Source organism: Diplotaxodon limnothrissa, linkage group LG14 (assembly GCF_057381915.1).
Source record: "Diplotaxodon limnothrissa isolate DT_005_m linkage group LG14, D_limnothrissa_male_GT1.1, whole genome shotgun sequence".
NCBI lineage: Eukaryota > Metazoa > Chordata > Actinopteri > Cichliformes > Cichlidae > Diplotaxodon > Diplotaxodon limnothrissa.
In genome coordinates, this window is record NC_140609.1 from 28,607,070 (window position 1) to 28,631,130 (window position 24,061).

The 24,061-nt window shown below is 40.5% G+C and overlaps 1 protein-coding gene across 1 annotated transcript in view; it reads right to left on the reverse strand.

Annotated features, from left to right (window-relative positions):
- The window catches only part of LOC146619078 (roundabout homolog 2), a 59,937-nt gene that overhangs the window by 9,331 nt on the left and 26,545 nt on the right, over positions 1 to 24,061 (reverse strand). The window contains exons 6-17 of the mRNA XM_085370191.1: positions 22,428 to 22,555; positions 18,863 to 18,987; positions 16,625 to 16,796; positions 15,964 to 16,169; positions 11,167 to 11,248; positions 10,765 to 10,930; positions 5,853 to 6,019; positions 5,386 to 5,507; positions 4,958 to 5,174; positions 3,457 to 3,575; positions 2,388 to 2,565; positions 925 to 1,143 (exon numbers count right to left, since the gene is read on the reverse strand). Of these exons, the coding sequence (XP_085226317.1) occupies positions 925 to 1,143; positions 2,388 to 2,565; positions 3,457 to 3,575; positions 4,958 to 5,174; positions 5,386 to 5,507; positions 5,853 to 6,019; positions 10,765 to 10,930; positions 11,167 to 11,248; positions 15,964 to 16,169; positions 16,625 to 16,796; positions 18,863 to 18,987; positions 22,428 to 22,555 (1,901 nt within the window). The remainder of the gene's footprint in view (positions 1 to 924; positions 1,144 to 2,387; positions 2,566 to 3,456; positions 3,576 to 4,957; positions 5,175 to 5,385; positions 5,508 to 5,852; positions 6,020 to 10,764; positions 10,931 to 11,166; positions 11,249 to 15,963; positions 16,170 to 16,624; positions 16,797 to 18,862; positions 18,988 to 22,427; positions 22,556 to 24,061) is intronic.

Consider the following 24,061-nt stretch of genomic DNA (forward strand, 5'->3'; position numbering starts at 1 on the left):
GTTATAAATTTGGAAAACAGCAAAGAAGATAAAGCTTTTGCTTTAAGCCCCTTTTTTCCCAAAGAGCCACTGAAAGATAAAGATGTTTTGGACCGAATTATCATGCTCCATAACCAAATAAACAGTTTATCCCACACGGGGGTTTAAGAAAGCAGATTTGAATTGATATTTTATGAGGGTGCACTGTTGACCTACATACACCAAGAGGAACACAGCAGATCTATATAGCGTATGCCTGCAATACATAAAAATGTAGATGTCATTTTTCTGCTGCTGTATCTGGAGTTAGGGATGGTTAAAATCCATTTTTAATTAAATAAAGAAATCCATACCATAAAGTGAAAGACATACATGCAACATTATGAAATATTAATGCGAAAATTAAATTGCATATTTGCTCCTAAGGCCTTGAGCCATTATTGAGCAAATACATCTCAAAGTCAGACAAGAACTGAGAACTGATGTGCTGTGTGCTTCTGAGCCAAAGGGCATCAAGTAAAGTGTGCGCTGAGCTTTTTACATATGCTTCAGAGTCTCTCTTGAGGGTTTTTTTTTCTTTTTTTCCCTTTGCTCCTGCCATGAAGACTACCCAGTGGGAATAAATATATTTTAATTAACTGAATATGCGATTAAAGTGCAGGCATCGCTTTGCAAAGTACAAACTAAAATTAAAAACATTCATCACTGCTCCAGATATCCCCGGAGGTCTATTAAGAACTTTGTCACTGTCATTGGATGAAAACAAAATCTGATGGTTTGCGTCTTTTTTTCTCTTTTATGTCTCCGTTACATAATGAGTCGTCTGTGACAGGGTTCATCAAATCATCTCGAGTCCTGTGACGATAACCTCTCCTGCTTTTTACTTTTTTTTCTCTACCTAAAGCAGGTAAGTAAGTCATAGTTAATCCCTCCTCCCCCCCTCACCTGCTGGGGTGTATGCGAAGGATGTGGTATAGTGTCCCAGCTGCTTCCTCCTTCGGTGGCGACAGTATAGCCACCCGCTGAAGCCCATCAGCACCAACCACGCAGCCACACCCAGCCCAGCGATGAAGGCTGGCTGGCGGATGACGCTTGTGATCTGCTCTGCTATGCTGAGGTCATCGCCCTTAGTCACGGTCGTTGAAGTCTTCTCAAGCGGGGGAGCTGAAAGAGAAGCGATCCAGTTAATGGAGCCACATGATACACAGCCAAAGCAGAGAGCTGTCAGTCACTTCAGAGTAGAAAAAAAACAAGCTTTTTAAATGGTTTTGTTTCCTCACATATCATTCAGGGTGATTAAATAGTAAACTGAGTAAATTCTTCTTTTAATGGGCCAGCACAGTCGAGGGGATTAGGATCAAATTGGGGCATTAAAGCACTTGAAAACTGGTTAAACGTGAAGGAAGTTATATTGATTTTATTTGTGGACATACTTCCTGCCTGCACAGACACGCATTAGGAGATGTGCCGGAGACGCCCCAAAGGAACAACAGGTGGAAAGTTACAACTTACAAGCAGTTTATCTTAGCCATATATAATTAGTCTGCCATCTATAATCCAGTTTTGAGATCCTTTCCCAGATGCCTTAACGCCCACTCACATCCTGGGCCATTTGACCTCAGGAAATAGGGTGGGGCCAGGTTTCACAGTGGATTCACCCGAAACCTTGGCTGTCTGTGACCCACACCTGTTTTAACACCTTGGCTCGTGTGATTAGGTAGAGGATCAATAGGGGGTCCATGACCCTCTTGTCGGACACTCCCATAGGGCTTAAAATCTGTTGCTCTGGTGGAGAGTCCCAAGTTCACTACACATGGTTGCAATTATTTTAGGGTTGTAAATTATCTTTCCCTAGTTTGACTGTATCATAAAACTGTAACTTGTGTTGGTACGGATTAAACAAGACATAGAAGACATGCTAGTTTTTCCACCTTTGGTGTTTTTAGACTTTTTGATAAGCCAAGTTAGATCCAACAGAAGAAGTGAGAAGATCTCACCTAACTTTCATCAATAACTCAAATAGGTAAGTTTCCCATGTTTTCTGTAAAAGGGTTACAAGTAAAAGAAAAACATTTCAGGAAACACTGGAAGCAAAACATGTTCTTTGGAAGCAACACATCTTCTCGGACTATGTGACTAATATAGCCAAGTAAATTAAAAAGCAGAGCCACAGAGACACAAAACTAAACAAAATAAATGGCAAACTTATTATGCAATCACAACTACTGACTCAAATTCGTGACAAACACCTGCAAAAGTTAGTGTTGGTGATGCACCAGCTTTAATCGTATTCATGCAGCGCAGTCAACTCTCCACATACACATTTTACATGTGGTAAAGTCAGCTTGCAGAGTGCGTCTTGGCATATTTCGGCGTGTGTAGTAACTGTAACAGTTTGACTGACTCACTGAGAAGCAGGCTGACAGGCGGACTCTGAGCGCCCACACCCAGGCTGGTGACAGCAGCCACCATCACGGTGTAACGGACTTCAGGCAGCAGGCCCGTCAGCAGGATGGACAGGACTGCTCCATCCACGGTTCGGTTTATTTGGTTCTCCTGCTCAACGCCGCTGCCCAGACACCAGACCTGTGTGACACCAAAGTTTAAGGTCCTCACAATTTAGGCAACTCGCACATGAAAGTTGCTCTACAATGGTACAAGACTACTATCCATAGGATATAAGCAACAGGTACAAGGAGTGCTTAGTATGTAAAATCTTCCCTTCCAAGACTTCGCACCACCTCTGCCATAATCCCCACACCTGTCCACATTCATCAACACTGAGTAAACCTTTTATTTATTCTAAATCTCCTATAGAGCATTTGTGATGAAGACACTGGGAGTTACAATGAAAATGTGTCAGGTAATACCGTGCAATATTTTCTTACGTCAGCCTTTGAGGGCTTGAACAAAATATTGGGTGTATTTCTGAGAAATTGAAATATTTAAGGGGATTAAATATGATCCCTGCCTTTGGCTGATGATCCATCACACATTCAGAAGAATATGGATTCTCATGATCAGACTCATAACTGTCTACGTGTAGACACAAGACGGCGAGAGGGAATCAAAACAATAGTACTCCATGTTCTATTTTGATGTTTTTTTCCACGCTCTGCATAAGCAGCCTGATGATTAGTAATCAGTGTTGCGCTCATTCTAAGAGACAGATAATGAGAACTCTGTTTTTTTTCACAGAGCTAACAGATGAGAGGGATGGTGACTGTTCAGCCGAGAATCTGATGACACAAAACCGAGCAGCATCGCAAGTACTGGCAACACATAAAAGGCAATGACTAATTACTAATTGTTCATTAAAATCTGTGTTTTTCACAAGCATCTAAACAACCAAACCTAGGAAACACTGAGTAATGCCTGCACACAGATGCAAATCGAAAGAACAATTTGCTTTACTGACGAGCTTAACAACAGAAATAAACACCAGAGAAGAAGACAAACAGTAAAATGCGGCCTCACCTTGTACTCTCTAATTATGCCGCTCTGAATATTATGAGGCGGCGGCTCCCAGGACACGCTGATACTGGTGCTGTTGGTGAGCTGCACCACTGATACAGCCTGTGGAGGGGCACACAAAACTGCAAACAGAGATAAGAAAAAATGAGATGTTACTATAGTTATTAATACATACCAGAGCTGTGATAAGACTGTGTTTACAGGTCCATAATTCCTGCACAATTTCCTGCAAATAACAGATATAATTTATAGAAACTAGAAAAACCTGAAAGAAAATAATCCTTAATTACTTATTTATAAGCATTCTATATAAGAAAATTAAACAGTGTCTTTATTTTTCAAAATTAGGAGGTTATTTCAGATTTTTTGCTAAATTAATTAGAACTCATTCATTCCTTTGTTGTCTGATAATCTAACTCCACTGGAAAAATACTGTTTTTAAAGGATTTCTTTGCCTCATCTAAAGCACTTTAAACTGTGTAACTAATAAATCCCTCCACATTGATAAATGTGACTAAATATTATAAATAAAAAATAGTTCATAATAAATGAAAGAGCTTTAATCAGTTTTGGAAGGAAACATGTTATTTTACTTTCTTGGCAGCAGTCCTTCACCTTGCTCAACAAAAGCTGGACACAAGCGGCTTGATCTAGAGATTATGGTTAAAATCATACCTCTAAAGCTCCTAAACTAACATAATACTAACCACTTTTTATTAAACCTCTATCTATGAGTTTTTGAGTCCAGGCTAACTATTGTTATTTCCAGTTTCTATGCAAAGCTAAGCTGCTGGCTGTTGCTTCACATCGACTACAAAGAAACAAAACAGGATTTAACTGGTATCTCAAATTTGTTTAAACACATATGCTACTGTCCGGAAGCCATGAGCCATTCCTAATTTTTTCAACATTTTTGCTGGGAAAATGAAAAACAGGTGCAGCAACTGAGTAAAATATAAGACAGAAACAGAGTTTGTAAAATTGTATCAAGCCTGAAAGTCAACATTTGGAATGAAGACCTTTATTCTTCAACACAGCCTGAACTCTGTTAGGCAAGATTTCTTTTAATTTCATTAAGTAGTCTTCTGATTTAATTTCCACACGATATTGATATGTAGATCAAAATCTGATGGTACTTCCATCCATGTTCATAATTCCATCAATTTTGACAAGATTCCCAACACCACTGGCTGAAATGCAGCCCCAAGTAATGACAGAGCCTCTACAGATTTCTGTCCACATTAACCTCTTTCCTGACATCCTCTGTATAAACCGATGATTTGAACAAAAAAAAAAAAAAGTAAATTTGGATTCTTTGCTCCATAAGACGTCTCCGCTGGTTTTCAGTTCTTGTGTAATTTGGCACAGCTCAGCCTTTTCTCATTTTTTCTCTGCAAACATAAAGAACTGTGGGGTGTCTTAAGACTTTTGCACAGTACTGTACTTGCTTACTACTAGTTAGCATTACTTGCTACTGATTAGGTTATTAATACACATTCCTTACCCTCCTCCGAGGTACGCAGGAGAACCATGAGGCTGTCATGCCCTTGTAACTCATTGAAGTAAGGCCGGATCTTGACCTCGTACTCGGTACCACTGTGCAGATCTGCTAAGATGGTACTGTAGTCAGATGTGGCCTCCACATCTTGGACCAGCCAGGAGCTGCCAATCGTTCGATAAAATATACGGTAACCCTGAACGTACCGTGACTGACGGGCAACCTAAAGAAGGTGGAAGACAAAAAGCACAAAAACATGGTCTCACATTTAAATCAGTTATCAAAAGCAGGGAAGCGTAACCAGCTGTTTCTCTACACGTTGATCTATTGGCGTCATATAATGCTGAGCAGAGTTTCTGAAGCTAATGTTTGGAGATTAGCCTGTCCTCCACACATTACAAGCTGACTTTGAAACCCATCAGTATTAATCTCACACTCCAAGAAATCTTGGCGCTCGTAGGAGACAGAACCATCGGCTTCTGCAGGTAGACAGACACCTCTCCCAGCTCTCTCTGCACCTGTCTGTGGTCCACTCCCTGTTCAGTCGGACTCCCATCTAAGACAGCAAAGAAATCTAATCAGTCCAGCCTGGCAACATGAAAACAAAACAGCTGAATAGCAGAAATTCAGCAAAAGCAGGGAACAACTTTTTGATGAAATTCAACATTGCTCCCGGCAGAAGAGCATCACACTGAGAAAGCAATTAGTTTTGAGACTGCACATGCAAAGCAAGTTTTATTTTTCCAAAGCATGTAGCACATTATCTCTGCCTCAGCTCTACATCCAGTATCTAAAATATACTGCCTCATGGAAACTGAAACCAAGACTGAACTGTGAAGAATCTAATGAAAACCATTACATCAAAAAAGGATTTTTTTGTCTTTCATCTTATGTAACTCACCCTGTGTCCTGACAGGCTCGGAGATCGGACTGGGGTCGCTGAGGCCGTACGAGTTGACTGCTCTGACGATAAAGAGATAAACGGTGTTGGGGAAGAGTCCGACAACAGTGTGCCTCTCCTGCTTCACATGGTCCGCTACGGTCTGCCAGGTCCTGCCCACTGATTGGCTGCAAGACGGATAACGTCAAAGAAAACGACTATCTTAAAATTGAATTTCTTGTGATGAAGATCTGACTGTCAGAGTGAACGACTGAGATCAAAACAAGAGTGTGTGAACATGACTTAAAGGGTAGGTCAAGTCTTTATCGGGAGCGTGTTTGCTGCCTGAAAGAGTTCGGATAACTGCATGTAAAGTTGGCGCGAGGACTACAATAAACAGCTTCAAGAGATGCTTCTTTTCTCTCTCGTTATCTGTCGTGTTACCATGAGATAACAAGGTAATAGGCTTGATCACAGCTCTTCTGCTCATGCCCTAATTGCACAGACAGATGAAAGTAGAGCAGCCAGGAGAGATGTCAGGAGAGATCTGAATTTTGCATACTTAGGAAATATGGCAACTGCAGTTACGGTAGTCACCCTCATTAAGGGGTAAATACATTTTTTAATCTTGCGAGCATAAGAAAATGAAGTGTGATATCTCAAAGCAAGAATAGAAATAACCCGGAGAAAGAAAGCTATAAATATGAGCCATAGCTGTTTTTTTCTCTTCTTAATTAAATGGTAAATTATTTTGTCAGAAGAAAAAAAATAACAAAAATGCAAAAAAAAAAAGTTAAATCTCTTTTAAGCAGTTTCATATCTATTTTTTTTAGATATACTTTAGATACACTTATTTTATTAAGTACACCTATTCTTAAAAATATCCAATTAGCCAATCACAAAGCAGTAAGTAAAAGCTGTTCTGCATGGAGATAAGGTCGAGATGATGTGCTAAGGTTCAAGCCAAACAAGAGAATGAGGAAGAAAGGTGATATAAGTGACCTTAAATATCGTATGCTTGTTGGTGCCAGACGAGCTGGGATTACTATTGTTTTTCAGGGAATGGTCTGAAGAAGATAAAATATCTAGTAAGCGGCAGTTCTCTACGCGAAAATATCTTGCTGATGTCAGAGATCACAGGATAACAGCCAGGGTGCCAACACTAACTCAAATAAACACTTGTTACAACCATGCAGAAGTGCCTCTCTGAACATCGAAGCAGATTAGCTGCAGCAGCAGAAGACCACAGCAGGTTCCACTACTGCTAAAAAACAGGAAATTAAAGTGGACAAAATGAGTAGATAAGTGTTGTCTGGGGCTCAGTTTCTCCTGCAACATTTGGATGGTAGAGACAGAATTTTACATAAACATCATGACAGGACTGATCATCCTGCCTTGTACTGTATCAATGGTTCAGGCTGCTGCTGGTGGCCCCTTAGTACCAACTGAACATTGTTTAAACACCACAGCCTGCCTGAGTACTGTCACTACCCAACAGGAGATTTATTCCGCAGTGACTGTGTGACGCTATCATGTCAATAAGGACCAAAATCTCAGAGGAATGTTCCCAGCACCGTGTTCAATCTCTGCCATGAAGAATTAAGGCAGTTCTGAAGGCAACATGGGATCTTAAGTGCATTTCTTTACAGTGCTGCAGTGGTTAGCACTGATGGCTCACAGCAAAGCGGTTCTGTGTTTGAATCTGTGTGGTTTGCATGTGCTTACTCCAGCTTCCTCCCACAGTAAAATGACACACGTGTTAGGTTAATCGGTGAATAAAACTTGGCTGCAAGTATGGCTGTGAAGGGTTGTCTGTGTCTGTATTTTAATCCTATGATAGACTACCCAGGGAGTACCCCGACTATCACCCAATGACAGCTGGGATAGGCTCCAACCCCCCTCCCTCTGTGATATTTAAAATGGAAAACAGTGAATAATTTCTTCTAATCTCCTAAAAAGAAAACTAAAATAGAAAACTGACACCACAGTCTTAATGCAAATCAGTGCTAATCTTCTTCTGGCTGCAGCCCCATATTAAATGAACAGATATCAATCTTCTCGCTTGACGCTCAGCAGGCACGTGAACAAGAAATGTTTCAGCAGCCTCTGTTGAATGAGCAAACAAATTAAAGAAATCACCAGTTGCTTCTTGGATTCACGAGTTTCTGTTCATTGGAAGAAAAAAAAAAACCCTCATAGCTGCTTCTCTCAGCTTGCTAACAAAGTTTTATTCCGTCTTTAATTGCAGCAGGTTATAATGATGACTACTGAATGAGCCCGGCGAGGATACAACAGCTTTATGCTGTGCAGGTACGGGCACTATCAAGCAGCATGAGTGCAGTTTAACATTTTCCTCAACTCCATGGAGGAGGAAATGGCGAGGCAATTACATCAAGCAGGTCACAGCTTTTTCTCCTTTCTTCTGTGGCTTTTTTCTCAACAAATGTTCTCCAGAGAAACAGTTTTGCCATTTCTTTTTTTTTTTTAACCTTTTTTTGTGGTTTTGTTTTCAGTGAAAAAGGAAAATGTAACTGCTACATTTATGTAGTAAATACTCCATCTAGACTGCCTCCCTTTTAAAATCAAAAACATAACTCTTGCTATGTTTGGTATAAAAAGGCATACTGCAATCATAAAAGTGTTTCTTTCTTTGTTCCTTCTGATCCACAAAAACAAACAACTCATTGGAGTTGGAGCGTGTAGCACTGAATGGATTTTTATCAGCTCTGTGTGCAAGTGTGCCAGACTGAGCTTTCTGCCTGCACAGAAAGAAATATATGCGTGCTCGTGTGCGTGCATGTTTGTGTCTATACACTTTTTCTGTACCCCCCGTCCTGTTTCTACAATGAGTGAACTTCCAGCTCGGCTCACATCCCCTCCTGCCATTGCCCCAGGACAGGACAGAGCTGCCAAGCTGACCACTGCAGTAATTGTCTCCTCTTTCACTCTCCCTGTCTCGCTCAGGACTCTAGTTGGTTGTTAGGGCTGCTATGGCTCTCCTCGGAAAAGCCGCGGCTAAACACTGATGTGGTGGGTTTCACTTTGCAACGTGTGGTAACAGAAGTGTCTCTCCCTCAGGCAGAGATGAGTCATTTCCAAAGTCTAATGAGTCTAAATGAAGAAGACTTCATTATCTGGGAAGAGTCAGTCAGACAGTGAGACCTTTATCAAGGGTGGAAAGTTAAGTCGAGGCTGCCTGTTTAACTTTAAGTCAGGAAGACAGTATATTACGGTAATAAATAAATTAAGTAGATAAAATTCAAAAACCAAAATAATATGTGTTCTACTGCAGCTCCTTTCAGTTTGTCCTTGTTTGTGGGTCTCTCTGCCATTGAAGAGTTTTCCATTTCTCCATTTGAATTTGCCTGAATCTGAGCACAGAGTATAGCCCTGTGTCCATCACCTGTATTCATCCTGCTACTTTGGTCAGCAGTCACATCATCAATAAACATCAGTGATCCAGTTTCACTGTTAGCCATACACGCCCATGACATTGCCTCCACTATGTTTGACAGGTGATGTCACGTCGGATCGTGACCTGTTCTCTCTTTTGCAATTTTTTTCTTTTCCCCTCATTCTGGTTCATTTGAATTTCTTAGAAAGGTTTGTAGTCTTTTTAAATATTCAGTCTAACCTCTGGCTTGAACCTTGTTGTAAACTTTGTATTTCCATTCATGAGGGCGTCTTTTGGTTGTCAGCAATGATAAAGCTACCACATCGAAAGTGTTTGTAATTTGTTTTTGTTTTTTCTTAACCATGGAAATAATTCTGTCATCACTCATTTTAGCTGTCTTTAGTGATTTGTGACAGATGGATAGCAGCAAGTGTAAAAGGGAAGGTTAACAAGATGGTAATAAGACCGTCTATAATGTATGATTTGGAGACAGGAGGCCAAGCTGGAGGTGGCATAGTTGATTTTTCTTAGGCATGACTGGGATGACAAGTGAGTACATCAGAGGGACAGCTCGGCTCACCTCAGCGGTTGGAAGACAAAGTTAGAGGGGCAATGCTCAGATGGTTTGGACATGTGCAGAGGGGAATAATGGATATATTTGACAAAGGATGTTGCATATGGAGCTATCATGCAGGAGGAAGAGGAAGACCACAAAGAAGATTTATGCATGCAGTAAAACGGACATGCAGAGCGCTGTTGGGGACAGGGAGGGAGATTATCTGCTGTGACAACCTCGAAAGGAAGCAGCCGTAAGAAAAAGAAGTGGATTTGGGCACTCCAAAAGTTTTTGCTGTCTCTAATTGGTTTATTTTGGGTGGGTGGGGGTGGGGTTCCATCCAGTAATAGCCTTAACTTGCACTAAAATCTCTTCAGGCCTCATAATCAATTCATCTTCTATTAATGACATTCTGACTCAATATAGACCTGACCTCAGCAAGTCAACATGTGACCATTACTGGACAAAAAACCCCAACATCATCAAAAAGCATAAAAACCTTTCAGCAGTTTTTTTTTTTTTCAAAGAGGACTGAGTGTGAAAAAGATTTCTGCCTTTCCTCTGATTTGAGGTTTTAGAAAATCTAACCCATGATGAGAGACTTTGGTCAGTCATGTTTCTTTTCAGACCAGATTTAGTGAAGGGTACAAATAGAGACAATGTCTGTGAGACAAGAAGAAGAAGATCTGAGAGTGGAAATGGTTAAGCAGAGGAAATTCACCATTATTAAGGGTTTAAATCTATGTACAGCAAAGCAAAAAGTTATTAATAAGCTTTACTACTATAACACATTTTTAAAAAGCTTTGTCGTGTTTTACACCAGAGCTTTGTTTTTGCATTTAGTTTAATGTGGAGGGATTGATGGATGGATGGATGGATGGATAGTTAGCCTGTATTTGCTGTGATCTAGAAATTTCAGATAAACTGAGACAAGTCCACAAAAGACTGAAAAACTAAAGTATGCTCCTGTTTTGAAAACTCACCTGAAGGCTTCGATAATGTAGGAGGTGACAGCGGCCCCGCCTTCATGGGGATTGGACTGCCAGGTGAGGGTGACTGTGTTTTTGGTCACCTCTGTTATGACAGGCTTCTGTGGAGGTCCTGGAAGCTGGATGAACTCAGAAGCTCTGGACACTGAAGAACCTCCATCTTTCATTACAGAAACACACACACACAAAAAAAACATAATTACATCATATCAGTGGGCTAAGTTTGATTAACATTTTATCTCAAACTGTACTTTGTCTTGTGGAAGCTACAGATTGTGCTCCTATGAAGAACACTGGCAGACTAAGTAGTTTCTTGGGAAAGGAGGTGTAGTTGAGGAGTGACAGAGTGTGAAGTGTAACAGACAGAGAGACTGTGGCGAGTTTCAGTCTAAGTACCTCTGACAGTCAAAATCCCACTCCAGCTCGACTCTCCTGTGGTGCTGGAAACCACGCACGTGTACATACCCGAGTCCGTGTCCTGTTAAACAGCAGTCAGCATTTGAGACAGACTTGAAAAAAAATAACACAATAAATGCCACAAACACTTTCACTTTTTCAGCAATTTCTGCTAATTTTCATTTTATGCTTCTACTCCACTAGACTTTTACGACATGTCAAAAAGCAGTTTCATACATAGAAGAAGTTATATAAGGCATGAGCTAGCCATAGCATCCACCACAGCAGTAGTGAAGTAAATCAAAAATAAAGAAGCTAAGCCTGCAAGCTAGTTCAGGCAGCTTGAGTTGCACAGCTTTTCATACATCACACACCAAACTCATCCTCCCTTATTGGTTTGTTTAAGCTGTAAATGTAGCGTGTCACTGCTGCTACCCCGCATCATTACCTGCTCTTTCAACCCCTTCACCACCCCAACATCCACCTGTAAGCTCCAAGGGTGATTCATACTCATCTCTGCCCTGTTGCTACATGTAAATACTGCAGGGAGCGAGGAGCTTGCAGACAGCACGCTCTAACTGTTGCTACGGGCCTGCTGTGATTTTGACCTTGGCGCTGTGTCTTGTTCTTTCTTCAGTAGTAGATGCCACCCACTTTCGTGCAACTGACTCTACTCAGCTATTGAGCCAAAGTACTTAAGACCAGAGAGAAGAGAGCTCCAGTGCTAGAGAGGCTTTTTTGGTTTTGAAGCTCGTGAGCTGTTTGTGTTGTTGGTCATTAACCTTTTTAATTTGTGCTTTTGTTTAGTGACTCCTGGGCTTTGCTATGTTTCTCTTCTTTTGAGTTGGATAGCAGCTCGTCCATCTCTGTCTGTTTAATTATTAATCAAAAGCTTTACTTTCATATTTTGCCTTCATCTCTCTTTCATCAACACTTTTTTTGTAACTTTACCTTTTTAGGGGAATGTAACATTATAATGAAGCTTATGTGTGAGTAATATCAGTAATCACTCATCTGCCTGCTTTCCTGGGTCTATTACATCACTTCCTCTTTCCCACAGTGTCAAATTCAATGCCAGCATCGCTATAGTCCATCTAGTCCAATCATTTTCTTGCATGTCTCTTAAGAGCCAATCATGTCTCTGTCAGCGTACTTTAAATCTCAGCGATCTTCTGTCACTCTGCCTTTCAGGCCCTTGCAGCCCACCTCCTCCTCCCCCATCTCTACCTCACCCTGGTCACTCAGCGCCCCATCCACGCCTCCATCTTCATCTTCACCCTCAGCTATACTCTAGTGGAGTCCTATCATAATTCCTATCATTGTTCGGATAAACCATCCTGCTGTGATGGTTTATCAGAGTCTAATCGCCACACAGCTTGTTAATCAAATTCTGTATCTTAATAAATCATGTTCATTTTTTTCCAAGTGACCTCTCTTTATCTAACTCATCACAGCTTAAAAGGAAAGACTTAAACAGTTTTAACTTTGATGCGATTTCGAATCTAATTTACCAAATTTGAGCCAACAAAGTCAAAAATTAATCAAAAGTAACATTCAGCCACTATAAATATAGTTTTTCTTTTCATGAATAAAATGAATAAATGTAATTTTGCATTTTAATCAATAAATAGCAATGTGCTTTCCTATAATTTTCTCCTTTTTGAAAAAAACCCCCAAATAATTAGATTATTATGGTAATTATATTTTAGCAAAATGTCATTTTGTATGTTCTGGCAGACTAACTATTACAGAAACATAAAAAGAATGATTTTGATGGCATAAACCTTACACTGAATTTGCTAAACATTTTATGTCAGTAACAATCTCTCACTTGAGAAAGCATTAGTTCTTAATAGCTAATAAATCGAGAGTTTAAACAACTTTAGTTAATGTGTTGCTGTGTCTCTCTTTGGGGCCGCATCAAGACGAGCATCTGGCGGGAAAATCTGCCAAATCAAACATGCAGAATTACCCGCTGTGGCGACCCCTTACAAATGAGGGAGCAGCTGAAAGTAGCTTTAGCTTTAATTAGAACAACTTTAGCAATTAATAGTTTTGCATCACAACAAAATGATCATAAATAATGGCTACAGTGATTGTTATTGGTGTAATAGTGTTTATTTGCTTATGTGATGAAAATAGCAGTGATTAATTATATATTGCTTGTGCATTGGCTCAGTGCAGTAGCGCTTTATGCATCTGCCAACCAAGTTAAAGATCTGTGATCAGATTTTGGGCGGAGACACAAATCCTTGTGGGGAAGGGCATCTGTCATTAGAATCCGCCAAATCAAACATGCTGAGCTACCTGCTGTGATGACCCCTTGTGAATAAGGGAGCAGCCAAAAGAAGCATTATATGCTGTGTTGTGTCCGACATCAACTATTAAAAGACTGTGATTAAATTCTGATGACATCAGAATAACAAGATATCTTATGTAGGATGTATTTATTTAGGATTAATAGATGTTAGCAAGAGTTTTTACTGAGCAGTGTGATCACTGTAACTCCTACGATGTTAAATGCTGCCACATAGTCAAAACCGCTGCAGTCTTTTTTCTTCTTTGGCTTCAGTCCTGCGATACAAGCAGAGAGCTTTTAACACAAACAGTTCCTAAGTCTGATCAAGAGGATGGTGCCTAAATCTGACCAAACAGCGAACAAAAACCAAAGTGATTGAAAGCTAAACTAAAGAATGAGCGAAAACCGCAGAAACCACGGTCTCCGGGACTTCCTGGGTGACCCCAACTGCCCACTTATATGCTCTTTCAGTTGATGCAATAATTTATTGCAAATGATAGTTGCCTGACTGAAATTTCATAATGATGTCCATTCGATGCTCTGTGAAGAGCAGTTTTATAATTATACACAGAATATTAATGTCCTTGAGAGGGCTGCTTCATTTAAACCCAGATAATTATTCTTTCATTGTTAATGCTGTATTTCTCACATAATGTGCTGTTTTTCTGCGAGGTGAGCTGACCCTCCGCTGGAAATCATTACAGCAATTGTGCTAGAGTCTAATTAGTACCAAAATATAAATGCAGATCTTTCTATCAGTTGTTTTGGACATTTTTGTGAGGAAACTATTAAGTGTCTCACTTCAGCCTGCAAAAGCATTTAAATAAGAAGCGAGCAGTAAACAACTCATACGTGTCGTTATATTAGCGATGACATTATAAACGCATACAACACGCTTCTCTGTGATGTCTGCAACCATCGGTTACGTAGCACATCAACGCTTATTTGGAGGTGTCTGCCATTTGGTGCATTTTCACTGACAATGAGTGCGAGATGCTGATGAGAGCAGTGAGACGCAACCAGCACAGTTAACACAGTGAAAGACACCCAAAAAAAGATTATCTTCAGAGTTGAGTGCAGCTGCAGAATAAGGTGATAATTTTAATAAATTTCAGCTCCGTCACAAGAGCCAGCCTTTCTCACAGCACGCACAGACATTTGAATTATTGTTAAGATAAAAATACGATAATGCCGCTGACAAATTTAAAATGCTAGACCTGCTTGCAACTGTTGTTCAGCTTTAAGCTCCTACGCTTCAATAAATGATTCAAAAGGCATATTTAAAGGTTTGCTACAAAAAAGCAAAAACACGTTTTAAAAAATATTTAAAAAATGTAAAAATTGGCACTTATACCTTTAAGCTCCAGGTGAAACTGGACCCAATTAAGCAGCCATGTTTGTGCAATTAAATGCAAGCCACGCACACTCCATCCACATTAAGCAACTGTCACCGAGCGACACTACGCCCCACCCGACCTTCTTTTTATGTTATGAAGTGTACAGTATGTGCCTGCATGCTTCACTGATACGCTTGCTGTTCGCTCTGGCCGTGTCCTGGCTGAGAGCCAGTCTGCTGGAACTATCCTCAGACCGTATGAGATCATCCACCGCAGTGTTGACCTCTGGCTGACAGACCGCACAGCTTGTGGGCAGGTGAACTTCTTCAGATGACTCCAACTACAGCTAAAATATTGATGGTGGGTTGGGCAGCAGCAGGGTAAATATATTTAGTCCCTCACTCATCATCTCCGTGTCCCCATTTTTCCCCCCTTTGTCAACCCCTTGATGCCACCCTAATGCATCTCTTCTGTTCCATTGAGCACATTGGCATGGCAGATTTCCCCTGCCTCAGCGGTGCACCGGACCAAACCTTAATGCTCCAAGTTAGCTGAGCACCACTGCTGAGAAAAAGGATGAAGGAGGACGTGAATAAGCACATTCCAGCCAGGAGATTTAATTAAAAGCCGGTTAGATGATGAATCATCTATCGCCAGTCAATTAATGTAAATGATGCTGCCTTTGCTCTGTCCTGCACAGGCTCGCTGACCTCCAGGTGGGGTTATAGCACAAAGGGGTTTCTGACTGCTCTTCCATCAAAGCAGAACACATTAGCATTTACAAACAAGCACCTTCATTAACATTACAATTACACACCGCATGAGCACATAATTACACTGGAGAGATACGCACCGCCTTAGAGAGATTGGTCTTTTTAACTCAGACTCACTTTAATTTTACAAACAGAAATGGAATTGCTGATGGAAATGAGGAAGAAATGGGTTACTATGAGGGCTGCGGGGAAGGTGACAGACGGTCAGAGATCACACAGGTATTTTATTCTCCACAGTTTTTTTTTTATATATAATTTCCATCTTTCCGTGCACACTCCGTCTTTCCTTCCGCTCCTTCCATTTAAGAGCAACTGCCTTTCAGAAGTCGCTTGTTACGTGCCCTTTCCAACAAATGCCTCATCCGCACACACCCAAACACATACACACCTTTACGTCTGCGATTTGCAACGTGCCATTTTCCATCAAGGTCAGTCGAGGTGTATTTCCCTGAAGTCTCTCTCTGTCCTTCTCCCATGAAATCTCGACTGATGTACCTCCATTTACACGGCAATAGAGCTGTGCCGTTGCACCCCGAGATACGGTCTGATTGGCTGGGCCTTGGCGAATGATTGGCGGGATACGACCTGAAGGACCTGCCAGTTTGAGTGAAGAAGAGGCGGAGTATTATGTTAGGGGTGATATCCTTGTTCCAATTAGATCACAGTGCAGAAAAGTCAAGATGGACAGATAACATTAGGAAGGCATATAAAAGGTCTGCAGGAAGGACGGCTTTATAAAGTCGCCAGCAGCTGGAGAGCAAAGGGTAAAAATACTTAAGATGCTTAGTAAGCAGAAAACAATAGGCTGTATAAGGAGTAAAAGAAAGCTTAAATCTGGTGCTTACAAGCTGCCTGTGGGAAAACATTAAGCCTTCAATTCATTGCTCATCCAGCATGGGGTCTCTAACTGCGCACCGTCTCTGTCTGCATGAGCCTCATTGTTGTGCACCTACTAAGTAATTAATATGTTTTCCCCTCATTAGCTGATGGTGCAGAACAAAGAATCAACCCCTCAGGTTTAAAAGTAACTGTACCTATTGAGGTCTTACCTCCCTCCACCTCCAGCAGTGCCTTGGTCAGAACACTTCCTGCTACACTGATGGCCTGGCAGATATAAAAGCCCGAGTCCTCAGGGTGGACATCTGTGATGGTCAGCTCTCCATTCATGGAAACAGAGTAACGACCAGACTGGGAAGGCGGCTGGCCGGGGAACAACAACATCTAAACAGAAAAATGCATGCAGCAAAAAGTAAATCAATGTTTTTATTGTCAAATCATTTACCTCAGCTATTTGAGTAAGTTTATAGAAAAGGAAATAGGACTAGAACAATTTTAGTCGCAATTTCCTGCAGCTCAAATTGGCTGTTTGAAATGGCTGGTTGTGTCTAAGGAAAACTTTAATGTGGACCCAAATAAAACTGAAAAACAAAGCCAAAGCGTCATATTTAAAAGGCTATGTTCAGCCGCAATCACAAATTCCCAGAAATCCACTCATCAAAAGCATATGTTTTATTTTTAGATCAGTCTGTGGAAGCTTCATTCTTTCTCTTTGAGTCATGCACAAAAGCATGTACTGCAGTTCAGATTTTTCTTTTGCCAATGTTCTTCTCATACACTCCAGGACAACCTCACTAACATTGCCAAAAAAGTTAAAAAAAACCACACACACACTGAGATCCCACTCCTCACCCTGTGCACCACATTCAGGCTTGGACACATCAGGACTTATATCGCTCCACGTTTTAGATTTTGGAGAACTCTAAAAATAGCAGCACATTTGAAAGTGTCCCAGAGGTGCTGATGGAGGTGACCTTGAAGTGGAGCACTGGTTGAATTCAAAATGAATTTATGATCCCACCTTAAACGAATAACTCATGGACTCAAGTCCCTGAAAAATATTACAGATATTCATGTGCAGCTCCAGATTAGTTATTATTATTTGGTGATCCTGTAACTTCTCATGCAACACCACCATAAGATCAAAATGAAATTTGTCGCCGTGCCTAATGAATAAAAACCTGCAAAGCTAATGACATTCCCATCAGACTCAGCTCTGCTTGTACTTTTACTGCTAATTAGTACATCTTCCATTAATTACATCCTCCCAGAGATGAGCTGTGGATCCTTACTTTTAGTTGATGAATTGTGTAAAGAATTAATAAATCATTAAAGTAAAACTGTTGTCAAATTAGTTTTGACACATTATTTTACATGTTTTCACCCGAATCCGGGGCTCAAACTATTAACTTCTAATGATAATCTCACATTTGAAAAAAGAAAAAACCCTGAAAGACTCTGGTTGTTGTGTTGTTTTTTTGGGGGGGATGATGCCTGTGAAACTGACATTTTATAGCTATCCCATCTTGTTTTCCTGTAAGTGAGATGGATGGGAACAAGGGGGAGGGATGCATCAATCCATTCAGCCATCCATTTCATTTCCTCTAAGAGGCTTAGACTCCAGTGGAGGGACCGAGGTTATAAGGCTACAGATAATCCCACATATACAGCAAAAAGCCCTACAAACAGCCAAGCAAGGCATCAACCTATCCTGCCGACTGAAGCTTATTCACAAAATCAGTAGCTCAACTTCCTGTTTGCTCTGTGGAACCTTTCCGAAAACACCTGAAGCTTCTCCTCCACTCCTGAGTCAGTGAACCCAGCTGCCATTAAGCAACATGGCATTTGTGGTCAGGAATAATGTGGAAGGAGGGCAGCATTCATCTGCAATCCTGGCCTGAAGAAGCAATTTCCACACCTGGTGTGCTTCCTGGAAGCCCTCTTTCAGTCTCTTCTACTTTCTCTTCCCTCTCCTGTCGACTCCCCCAAAACCAGAGTGGCACGCAAACAGGAGAAAGATTTCTCGCCAATGCAATGTCTTCCAACACTTTGTCTCTGCGCATATCTCTGAGCCAAATGCAAATGTGCTGCATTATCTCGCTCGCCTCTCGCTTATTTCGCCTGGAAAAATGTGTCTTGATCAATGTGGGCAACTCTAAAAAAGAGGTGTCAGAAAAAGTAAGATTAAATCAGACAAAAAAACCTGCTCACATTGTGGTGAGTCGTTCTCGCCTTTTAAACAAAGAAGGTGTGAAACTCTTGACTATTGATGTGATAAAGAATACTTGAAGTAAAGTTTACAAAGAATGCGCCAAGTGCTCATGAAGAGCAAGCCCGGGCTTGTTAGGGGAGCAAATGTATTTATATTCACTCATTTGGTGTCCTGGATGTCTCTGCTGCTGCAGTATTTAGCATTAGAGAGCGCCTTGTGCTTTGCTCCAGCCTCTTACCTGGCTGCCCTCTTTCTGCCAGAAGATGGCAGGTGGAGGGTTTCCCGTGGTGCCGCATTGGAAGGTGATGCTCCTCCCCTGGGTGGCAATCTGGTCTCGGGGCTTTGTAGCAATGTGAGGTGGTACTGGAAGAGAAGGAGGAGTGTGACCACCCATTAAAAGTCATACTTGTGCATGAAATGGCCTGCTTTATGAACGCTCCCTTTCTGCTGAAAAGCCAACCCAATTTTCTCCTCTATAATTTATCAGTGGGAAAGTGTTCATTTAATTTGAATGGGAAGGAACCATTCTGAATCCAATATGGCAAACCATTTTAAAGACGCCAACACTATAGCAACAATATTTCTTTACTTCCCCCTTTTCCTTAAGAATGCAAACACAGCAAAATGGTAGTTTCTTACTCTTTGTGCCATCCATAAGGGCGCATACTTGCTGATTCGCTGTATTCGGCACATTATTTTCACAGCAGCAAACAAACTGCTTCTAAGCAGTTGTAGCTGCTTGAACCAGTTTTAAATATATATTCGATTTGGAAGCCAGGATGAGAAACTGCCAAAGAGGAACTCTCTGAAGACCTAAGTTGCTTAATGAGGCAGGAAGGAAGCAAACAGTTGCCAAGTAAATGTAGTGAAGTAAAATAAAGTAATATAATAAAGTGGATCTATAAAACGTAATGATATTGAAATACTGAACGTCTCTCGGTTTAGTTATTTTCCAAAACCGCTGTTAACCCCGAGCTGGATCGATAAAGCGCTCGTTAGCTGTTAACGAGTGAGATTTAAGAGTCTTTTCTTTGACCTTCTGAGTTTTTTGATCTGTTGCTACATACTCATCATTATCACTCTCTCGTCCTTAATGAGAAAAATCACCTCCATGTCCTCTTAAAGAGAAAAATGGGGGGCGGGGGGGGATGAAAGAAAATCATGGCAGCAAAAGCCAGCGTCATTCTGATGACATTTACTGAGTTATTTTGGGAAAGGTCTGAGAAGAGCTGCCAATTTCCAGCTTGGGTCAGATCACCATGTTATCCACATCATCACATCCTCTGTAGATTTACACTGACCACTGCATTCTGCCCCCGCCTGAATAATTGGCTCTCACTTCCCACCAAATGGGAAGCTTCTCTAGCCTGGATGCATCCTCTCTACAAATCTCTGCATAGTGCATATGGTGCATATGTAGCTGCACACACAAACACACACACACACACTTGTATTAGGGCGCACAAATGCATATTTGGCTCAATACACAAGACAACTGAGTCATCTGTGTCGTGTCTTAATATTCTCACCGAGAGCATTTTCCCAGCCGCAGAACATCTTTTATCATTATAGTGTTGTGATGATCTTTCTGTGAAGTTTTTTTTCTCTTTCTTCAGATGTTATAATGTCTTTCAGCAGATCTGATGCGTTAGTCACATATAGCACAAGATTGCTCTCATTTATTTCATATTCACTTTGGCGCTACTTGTGGCTGTTTTTTATCATGGAGTCTTAAAGTGACTCTAAACCATTTTAAAGATTTTATGTAGATTTTGAATAAGATTTGCAATGTATATCAGTTTAATTCTGTAAGTCCTGTTTTAGTTAGAAGTCTAGCAGCTGGTGCAAAGTAGTCCGTCTGGGAGAAAGGCTATTGGGAATATGAGCTCTTGGCTTTATGTCCCAATTAGAGATTTAACTGTGTGTTACTGTTGTCTAGCTGAAACATGATAGTTCAACTGGTTTAAATCTATTTTTAAATCTCCAGCACTGTGTTGCCAGCCAGCTTGTTGGTGCAAAAATTCTATTTTATGCCTGTCAGTCTTTGCTATCTTTGCCATTTTTCCTAAATTCACATAAAGACATGACAAGACGTAATGTGTTTTTGCAGCAGGTTGCAAGCAGCAAAGTGCCTAAAGATACTATTTAAAATCGGTTCTTCAAAATCTCTGTGCAGACATGTTGTTGGTTTCCTTGAGTTTGATGTCTTTTTCTGCACTTAAATGATTCATAGGTCAGTGTTAAGGTGCTTCTTTCTTGGTCAGTTCCAAGGACTGGGCTGAAAATGATTGAAAAATCAACCAGTGTCCAAAGAAAACCCTTGAATGACCTTCAGAAAGCCTGGAGAACTGATGCACAAGACCACTTTCAAAATATTACAGGAAAATCTGGCTCTTTCAAAGCTAAATATAAAGACATGAAGGGTACCTTTTGCAAGTACTGTGTGTCCTTTACTGGGGTTTTATAAAGCAGAAATAAGAAGGTGAGTTTGATCTGGACCTGATTTATTGAGAAAATAAGCCTAATGATGTCATATTGATGCCATCAGTCTTATCTTGACTAAAGGCCAAAATTAGAAGCTTACACAAAAAAACAAATTCATAAAAAAGTTGGAGTTTGAGGAGTATTGTGGGAAATGTAGGCAACACTGTTTTTGAAACTTGACCCAAATTAGGCGCTTGACAAAAGCACAATAAATATCAAGGTAATTGTGATCTTGATGGTCAAAAGCTTGATGCATCTCCACCAAACATATTGCTAGTACTAAGTCTAATGATAGAATATTAGTTTAAGTGCTCTGTAATAATGGATGAGGTCAAATACGTTGTTATTTCAGCCTCAGTTTAGTTGTAATTAAAAGCCTTTCAGCTGCATTTTGAACTCCTCCAGCTGCAAAAGAGAGAAGGATTTAGAAACGATGGTGCTACACTCTTCTCAACACAGCAGATGTGTGTTTGATAGGAGTCCTTAATCTGCTGTACATTAAGTCACTGTGTCTGGGGCTTACTTAATGCCTGACTGCAGCAACAGGCATGTTGTCAACATGTCAGTACCTAATGGAGGAACTCATTTACACCATTAGGCATTTATAGTTGCTTTTAAAAACCATTAAGAACGTCATACAGAAAATATTTTTTTCTAGACAAATGAGCAACATAAATGCCCTTCTGTGGAGAAGAATTAGATGGAAAGTGAACTCACAGAGCCGGCCGACTGGAATGATGATAGAGTTTGAAACGGAGAGAGATGGAGAATTAATGAGATGGATGAAACGCTGAGCAACTAAACGGAAAGTATAGCATGTAAAAGCACAAAGAAACAAAACAGAAAAGTGTGAACAGAAAACCGCTTGGTTCGGATTTCATTTACACTGAAAAAGGCATTAGCGGATGAAGTCGTCTGAGACTATTTAAACCAAGACACCGAGTGAGTGAAAAGGACGAGGAGGGAGGAGGGAGATAAAGAGACAGGAAGAGAGGAGGTGGGGGAGTCATGTCTTATTAATATTGAGACTGCTCTCTGGCAGTGAGTTAACCCACACATCTACCAAACATCTGTCAAATGGCGTAATCCATACGGTTTAGCATAAGCTCCTGGCAGCACCGCTGGACAGGGACTGATATAACACAGTGAGCGTTGGACATCAAGTGGGAACAGGCTTTGCATGATGCAGCTGCCATGTGACTCTACCTTATACGTGAAAATGGCCCTGAATTGAGAGCTTTTTTATGCATGTCTAAGTGTGTGAGTGTGTATATGTGTGTGTGTGAGTTTGTATACAATATGCATGATGTGCTTCTCACCGTGCACCTGCAGCATGGCTGAAGCCTCCGTCTTGCCCACACTGTTCTCTGATGTGCAGGTATACGTCCCTTCATCCTGCTCTTTCACGCGGAACAAACGGAGGTTGTTGCCGTTGCGGATTTCAAACCTGTGAATAAAAAGCGAGTTAATGAAAGATCTGGCGGATGCATAGCAAAATAAATAAATAAGTAACCATGATAATCTCCACAAAGTGAAAAATTCTGCCAGTGGTTTGGGGTAATGGAATTTCTTGTCCTTAGAAGGATTTCTTTGCTATCAGGTGGCATTATCTTGAAACCGGTGGAACAATGTGTCTTATCTGCTTTAGATATTGTCACAGGCTCCAGGAAAATGACTGAAACTGATGAAAATCAATTAGAAAGAAATGAGATTACCTCAACACATCGAAGGATTTTTCACTTGGTTTTGTACGGGCAGTAGATTAAATATAAAGACAGAGCAGAATTATTTATATTATGTACAGTGTAGCTCTCTTTGTCTACGCAAGGCGTACAATTACTGAAACACAAAGAGTAAAATCTGCTTAAATTCCATTTATTTCATGGATCAGTGAGCAACCAAAGGAAGACATGAAATGGAAAAAGATGAAAGACAGAAAGGCTCTTTGCAAACATGAAACAACAATCTTCATCATCCTGTTGCCAAGTGGACAAATAAACTCTTACGCCGCAGTCACCGTGACTTTGCTTTTTGTGCAGGTTTTGCCAAAATTGTTCAGGACATACATTTAAGCATTTGGTCTCCCATTAATGGATAATACAGTATATGGACACGTTTAATGAGACGTATATGAGTAGCATTTTAAAATGTCTCTATAAAGACTCTTACACCAGGCTTATGCAGGGATCACCAAGTTTAAAGTAAGACTTCCCAATTCACAGAAAAATCACAGACCTGTCATACTTAATATGAATATTTATTCATTTATGAAATATTACCGACTATCACATTTTGCTACAATCCCCAGTGTGTGCAGGTCATGTTCAATATAAGAATATAATAATTAATAAATCAAGGGCCATATGTTTGACACAGTTTTGTGAAACTGTTGGAAAATAGTCAAAGCCAGTTAGCTTTCCCCCATTTCCAGTAACACATCCCTTTAGTGGCTGCTATCACAAGCTTCAAATTAAGCTGTAATCTGTAAAAGACTCTAACAGCAGCAGCCATTGTGGAGCAGGACTGCATTAACTCACTAAATTGAAAATAAGTAAGTAAAATTATATCTACATAAAATGTGAAAATTCTTTATGTGAAGTTCATATCTCTGCTGTTTAAGTCATTAAGCTGTTAAGTTTCAAAATAATAGAATTATTTATCAGTTTTGGCTAAAAATGATTATTATAGCGCCATTACCATAAGAAAGCATGAAACTTCTCTCCATTAAATTCTTGCAGTCTTTTCATTTTTTATGAAGTTTTGAAACAAGATGTGACTAAAGTACAGACTTTCATCACTAATTCAAGGCGTTTAACACAAACTGATCAAGAATTAAAACTGGTTTTTACACAAAATCCACTTTTTTCAGAGGCTCAGAATTAATGTGACAAACTAAAGTCTAGATTTCATGGTCACCGCCAAACGCTGTGTTTCCTCCCTTAAGATGCTCTGC